This window comes from Pavona decussata, unplaced genomic scaffold (genome assembly GCF_977016875.1).
Source record: "Pavona decussata unplaced genomic scaffold, jaPavDecu1.1 SCAFFOLD_960, whole genome shotgun sequence".
In the NCBI taxonomy this organism is placed as follows: Eukaryota; Metazoa; Cnidaria; class Anthozoa; order Scleractinia; family Agariciidae; genus Pavona; species Pavona decussata.
The window spans coordinates 45,559-52,500 of NW_028145960.1; the positions used below are offsets into that span (position 1 = coordinate 45,559).

At 37.8% G+C, this 6,942-nt stretch overlaps 2 protein-coding genes across 3 annotated transcripts in view; one reads left to right on the forward strand and one right to left on the reverse strand.

The window, feature by feature from the left end:
* Positions 1-1,687: 1,687 nt before the first annotated feature.
* Positions 1,688-6,669, reverse strand: LOC146448379 (nudC domain-containing protein 2-like). Its single transcript, XM_085102635.1, has 4 exons — positions 6,360-6,669; positions 6,206-6,254; positions 2,884-3,035; positions 1,688-2,309 (listed from the first exon to the last, which is right to left on the reverse strand). Exons 1-4 carry the CDS (start codon positions 6,546-6,548, stop codon positions 2,235-2,237), a joined length of 465 nt encoding a protein of 154 aa, XP_084958761.1. The 5' UTR covers positions 6,549-6,669; the 3' UTR covers positions 1,688-2,234.
* LOC146448380 (leucine--tRNA ligase, cytoplasmic-like) overlaps positions 6,625-6,942 on the forward strand; it is a 14,640-nt gene continuing 14,322 nt past the window's right edge. For both annotated transcript variants that reach the window (XM_085102631.1, XM_085102634.1), the window contains exon 1: positions 6,625-6,747. In XM_085102631.1, the coding sequence (XP_084958757.1) occupies positions 6,643-6,747 (105 nt within the window). In that variant the 5' untranslated portion in view covers positions 6,625-6,642. The remainder of the gene's footprint in view (positions 6,748-6,942) is intronic.

A 6,942-nucleotide genomic window follows, 5' to 3' on the forward strand; every position in this document is an offset into this window, starting at 1 on the left:
GACTCAATCATGAGACAAACGATTAACTCATCTATCATTTTAAACCACGATGACAAACACCTTTCATAATATTATACTAATTATTGATAGGTATTTTTCAGTAAGTAATTCCTGACTGGCATACTCGGAAAAAAGAAAATCTGAGTTTTCCCATTAGGAGTTGGGATGGGTATAACTTTTACCTTGTACTTTTTAACTTATGTTTGACACCATTTGACACTAGAGCCAAACGTTAACCATGGTCTTTAGGTACTTCACAGGGCACCCACACAAAATTAAACGGTGTGACTGGTGACTGTTTACAAAATTTAGAGGATATATACCGGCGCGATTTGTATGGAAATGTTATCAGGTTCGTATTAAAGCCAAATGTTAGGGAAAATGTTCACCTGAAAAGTCACAATAAATGCAAACTTAGCTCAATCGTTGTGCTTTGTTGTTCTTTTGCCTGAAAACGGCGAATTTAGGCGATTTTGAAGGTTTTGCTTTCGTCGTTTACCTGAGCGTTATATTGAGAGACAAGGGAGGAAAGCTCTGTCAGAAATGCTCCAGCACCCCGGCACCGGAAATTCGAATCGCCCGGCTTCCAAACCCAGCACCAGTTAAGTCGAGATGTTAAGCTTTCCTCTCGTACCATTCTCTCTATATAAGTCCCATATAACGCTCAGGTTAACGACGAAAGCAAAACCTTCAAAATCGCCTAAATTCGCCGTTTTCAGGCAAAAGAACGACAAAGCACAACGATTGAGCTAAGTTTACATTTATTGTGACTTTTCAGGTAAACATTTTCCCTAACATTTGGCTTTAATACGAACCTTATAATATTTCCATATAAATCCTCTAAATTTTGTAAACAGTCACCAGTCACGCCGTTTGTGTGGGCGCCCTGTGGGTACTTAAGAAAGAAGAATATCAGCCATTCCCAGAAGAGTTATATTTTGAAGCTCAGTGATATTGATTGTGCTTGGGATCCTCTGAACGCACTTATCTAGTCTCTTTTTGATGATGCCGAGTCCTATAACAGCTGGAACCCTCTCTGTTTGGGGCATCTTCCACATTCAAACTATTGCGATGATTATTATCATCACTATGACCTTCCAGTTACTTCCAGGTGCTAGGGCATTTGAATAGCCAAGGTCATAGGTTTGACTCCTGTTGGGCAAACTCAGGTTTTCTTTTCCAGGTATGCCTGTGTCACTGACTGCAGAATACCATTAGATAATGATTATTATTTGTTCACCAGGCTTAAAACATAACATCATATTTCCTTTCACATATACTTTTTATTCTCTCATTTGTCTTTCCTTTCTTTTGTTGTCTTATTATATTTAAGTACTGTCCATTGTGCATCTTGTTTTACGGCCTGTCAAGCAAGGTCCAATCCTGAACCTGTGGGGAGGGGTGGGGGACTATAGACAAGATGTTAGTTTATTCACATCGTTCCACGAAGTGCTTGGGCTTTGTTGGCTCGAGGCATTGTTAAACTGCTACAATTATATCATATATATGAAAAGCAGATAGATTTCCATTGAAACGAAGTAATGTTTTTGCTCAAAAGTTCTCACATTCTAGGCAACTAAGTACACAATTTTAAAATGGAATAATCATCTGTCCACTCTATGGCTTGAGCGCACTTGTTCCTAGTGCACAAAGCAAATTACATGATAAAAAAAGTCATTTGAATTAATTCAGTTTCACATTATTTTGATTTTATTATACATTTATAATTACTCGTTTTACATGACAGTTTCTGTTCTCTGTTAGACCCTCCCTTTAATACGCTCTTGGTCTCCTCTACCATGATTATTGAAATGGTGGATTTGGTGTTTTTAACAAAACAAAGAAGAGCAAAATAATTACTTTCTCCTTCTGCAGTAACAACCATGCAATATTAAAGTACATCCCTTCCTCTATTACAGCATGGTATAAAGTGTAACCACTTTTAACTTAATTGTTCACATTGAGAATTTACAAATAGCTTTCAAGGACTCAAGGACAAACCCAAGATGGTGAGTGAAATTGTGGGTAAGGGGGGAGGGGGTGGGGGAATTTGACACTCTTGGTTTGAACCGCTTTCAAAATTGGTGAGATTCTGATGTCACTAAATTTCTCATTTTGAAGCGAGAAATGTTCACTTTTAAATTTCGCAGGATTGGAAAACATGACAAAAGTCCAATCTGCTGTACAGCTTGCCCTGGGTTTTATCATCTTCATAGTCTAACTGTTCTTCTTTGTTAGGTTGGGAATGTTGGGCCTCCTCCAGAATAGTTTCCAGATATGTTAGCATTGCTGAAGTCAAAACCTGGATTCTGTCAAGGAAAAAAATAAAACTTTTCACAAACTGTGAACATAAGTGCGGAACAACCAAAATGCAGGTTACTAGTATTTGCCTCAGGGGTGGTTGCTTTCAAGAGGTCTCAAATACTAAGTGGACTTAAGTTTCAAATTTTATTTGATTTCAGTTGGTGTAGTTATTAGTCATGTTTACCTTTAGCTGTAACTAAAAAAAACTGCTTAGTGGATTTTTTCATAACCATAACATTAAAAGGCGAACTTGTTTGCCACTGTCTTTGTAAATTTCAAGGGGATTGAATGATTTTAACTGTGTGAAACCCAGCTTAAACTTCAAACATGAGTGTTGGGGAGCTTCTTTCCCTATAAGTTTTGAAACAGTCACACCCTATTAATATACAATAGCCCCTCTGGCTCAAAGATTGATTCTGCCACAGGTATTGACAATGAAATACCGGTGTTTGTCTTCATTGAGTACTGTAAAAATATTTGAATGTCTGCGATCTTTTACAAAGTCTGACTGCTAATTTCAGACAGATCTACTTAAGAAGAAGCTTTAGTCTAAATTAAAGATTATGAGTTTTGCTGTACCTCTTTTTGAAATCTTTCTAGAGTCAACTTTTTTTCCATTTCATTAAATGTCCATGGATCAGCAGAATATTCATTTGACAGCAGTGAAGGCCAGCAGTTAGCAGCATCTCGTCCAGATTTCACCAAAATAATGCGAACAAGCTCATTGTCCTCTGAAATAGAAATAAAATTAAGGTTACCACCAAAGGTTATGACCAAAGTAAAGTTTAGCATTTATTCCAAAATTTTGGGAAAACAAAACATCAAAACTTAATGTAACAAAATGCAAAAGGAGAAATCATAAACTTTGAAACCTAAAATCTCGCAAATGTTTTTTTGCGAAAATATATCACCTTTGAGTGAATTAATAGGCATGTAGATTTGAAGGAAACCTGTGAAAGCAGGAAGTAGCCTTAAGAATAAAAAAGGCTTTAATCATCTGCCTTAGCTAAAAGGCTACATACATGTACAATGTATTTCCTCAAGTAGTTAGACTTTTGCACCTTTTGCTTGTTTTGGACAATCTGTGGTCTGTAGCTGCTGTAAATGTGGCGTACTATTCTTGGAACTTTTTAATTAATAATAATATTATTGACAGGTCTGGTTGCAACATGTTTACCATGGAGCTGTTCATTTATGTGTGTGATTTTCAAGATAGCAGCTTTTGACAAGGTGGGTGCATATAGCAAAGGCGGGTCTGTAGATCACATTTAAAAAAAACATAAAAAAGTACTCATTTCCCATGAAGTCAGTTCACCATATTTTTTAATTATAAAGTATTCACCTCTCCCTGGAAAGATGACAGCTTTTGAAATTATCAGGAAAAAAAGTCATTAAACATTTCAAGCTAAAAAATAAATCATAGCTCAGGAAAATATTCTATAAAAAATTACATAATATTTGTACTACCCTATGAATTGATAAACATGGTATTCACATAATTAATATGTCATTGTCTTCCCCAGGGGATTATATAATACCCCAAGACTTAACAAGGGAAAATGTTGGGGAATACAAGAGGGGGATTGGATTCTTTGCCCCTGGGCAGGAGAAAATTCTTGACCTTGTGTTAAGATCAAAGACTGGAGGAATATACAGGTTTGTTAAACCATGGGGGAGAGTCAACAGGATTTACCACTTTTTAACGCCATACATGGGACATTCTATAAAAAAAGCACCTTTTTCAAGTCATAGAATTTCTACAGAACATAACCAGCATCCTGGAAAAATCAAATGGATGCTATCTTGTACAGCAAAGGTGATGAGATGAGAGCTTCTTTGTGTATTTATTTCATTAATAAATTAAAGGATAGTGCTGGATACACATGCATGTGTTGTGTACGGTGCAACCCCAATATAATGAACCACCTCCTAAGAAAAATCATTCCAAATATGTGTTATTTTCATTGCCTTTTACTACATCTTAATTTCTCAGCTAAAACAAAATAATTTTTATTTTCTCTGAAACCTAGAGCAATGCTTACCTTGGGGTGCTGACTCTTTTTTTGTAAAACAAACTTTTTATTAAGTTCATTCAATTACTCATAACATCATTGTATCATAAACTTTGTCTGCATGAAAAATCGAATTATGCTAATTTATATAATTTGGTATCAAATTTTCTTCTGTTAGATGTGTCTTGTTTATCAAGTCTGATTTGAGCTGTTGAAATAATGCACCTATCAATGTTAAGCTGCGGGGGGCTGGAGGGGGGGAGGCTGACATAGGCGCACGATTTGAAGTAACAAGTCTGCCAGTGGTAGGGACTTTTGATCATTCATCAAGTCCTGGGGGTCGGGGCTTTTGACTTTAACCGATTGTAGACTGGGCTCCACCGACGTCATCTTGGATGCCCAAGAAAGACTGGAAATGAGTTCCACCATTTTGAAAATATTAGAATTCACCAAAAGCAGACTGCCTCTGTGATTTCCTCCGCTTTTATCACGCCAAGAGCGAAAGAAAGGTGAGTGAATCTGCTCGATTTTTTGTATAATAAACGTCAATGCATCTTCCATCTAGGTTGAGATTTATTCAAATAGATGAGCTTTTGTGATAATGTCCCTGGGCATGGGAAATTTGCATTCTTTTGACCAACGATAACTTCCCTGGGGTCGGCCATTTGAATAGAAAAAATGAACTGAGGTCAAATCCCCCTGCCTGTGCCCAGTCTCCCCCTCCCACAGCTTAACATTGATCTAACAAATAGATTCTACTTTGCCGCGCATCTGTACAGATGATGTCAAAATGTGGTGAGAACAAAGAAGTACGCTACGAGACGCAGGCGAGTAACGTGACTGAAGTTCTTACCATGTTCTTTGACGTCATCTGTCCGTTATCAGAGTACAGACCCATGGCTAAATGGAGTCTATTTGTTTTATACAATTTAACCAAGACATTTCAACACATTTGGTGAGTGAGCATCGTGTTGACTGAGCTGAGTCAAAGACTTTCCAGCAAACTTTCAGACTACTACATACACACAATTGTGATCCTTAAATAAGTATAATCCAAAAAAATTTCACTAACAATATTTTCAAAACTACCGTTAACCTTTATTCCAGTAGGAATTTCTGCCCCAAAAATATAACAGCACGTCAGCCAGTTGCTTCACTGTGATTTGTAATCAATTACTTGCCAGTGCCGGATTTCTATCAGCGACAAAAATTAATTTGGGCAAATATTCCCTTCTTTTCATATCACAACAAAGTTCTAGGTTACTCTCAACGGTCTTTGTCCAATTTTTCATGGGACAGTTTTCCTTTCTTGCGAAAATTTGCCTTTGTTTGTCCACTACTTGCAAAAAGAGTTTGCAAATCTTTGTTGACCAGTCACTCTTGCTGGACTCTAGACTCAAATCAGGTTTGCGGTCACACCACTCAATGACGTCAATAGTGCGTCTATACTCTAATCACAAACTCCGCTCCACCAATCACAACGCGAGTTTTACACTGGTCATTGTATAAAGGTGTACAATTCCCAGACTGTAGTCAACAGAGCTTCTTCTTTCTCCGCTTATATAAGGGGGACATAAGGAAGATACTCTGCTGAGTAACATCTGACCCCAGAGGTGAATTCTTCCAAGAATTCCCCCTCCCCTGGAGAAATTTTTCAAGTTTGTTTGAGTGATTTTACAATCTGGTCGACCCCAGGAGAAAGCCGATGATCGATGACATTATGCATACTAGGGAAGATTCCTGTCCCAATCCTAGAGAGAAAACTAAGGTTGGATATCATGCTACAGAAGGTCTTCTATGTGAACTATTGGTCCTTTTAAAGCGGACCCCCATAAAGTGAGACTGCAAAGCACTTAGGAAATTTTAGAACAACAACATGAAACAAATACCTAAAACCCATGTACTTTCATCTGCCAAAACAGTTCCAAAGAGGCCTCCCTGTGAACAAAAATGACATAAGTAATATACGATAAGCAAATGAAAGAAGTTGCCTTCAGACTTCAGAAATCAAATTAAGCCTTATAGCTTAGCTTAATTTGTCACCTTGAAAAACTCTTGCCCTTTCAAAGCAAATTTTATACTTTTTGGCTTGATATCACAGGTAACTTCCCGGCCCTTAGTTCCTTTAGGTACGTTGACCTCGATGAAGACTTCATCAATTGTCTGCGCCCAACTTCCCCATGGAGTCTTCGACGGAACAAGACCGCTTCTTTCATCGAAATGGTCGGCCATCTTGGATCACTCCAATGTCAGTGTGACTTACATAATGTTGGCTTTCAATTACATGAAGTACCGCTGGCTTTAACTCACTGGCTCGTAATTTGTGATGCGCCTTGGCGCACTTGTAGTCAATTCTTTTGCCGGTATTTTTGCACTCAATTTCCTGAGATTCGGGACGCCAAAATACTGCAACTTTCTCGCAGAGATGTCGGTGAGTGACACTGATGTAATATCTTCATTTTTCCGGGCGGATTTGCTCCGATAACTTGCTCTTTTCTTTGGCGATGATGCCATATAAGTTTACTTTATTTAACAATTATTCACCGAAGTGGAGGTGAATAGTGATGGATATTAACTGAGCCACGAAGCGGCGAGGTAAATATCCATCACTTTCACCATTTTAGTA

Bases quoted from the DNA above. Each gene is read 5' to 3' on its own strand.
- LOC146448379 (XM_085102635.1), bottom strand. From the start codon at position 6,548: ATGGCCGACCATTTCGATGAAAGAAGCGGTCTTGTTCCGTCGAAGACT. The intron at 3,036-6,205 runs GTATTTGTTTCA...TTTCTATTTCAG, and splicing joins TGAAAGTACATGGGTTTTAG to AGGACAATGAGCTTGTTCGC. The intron at 2,310-2,883 runs GTACAGCAAAAC...TTTCCTTGACAG, and splicing joins TAGAAAGATTTCAAAAAGAG to AATCCAGGTTTTGACTTCAG.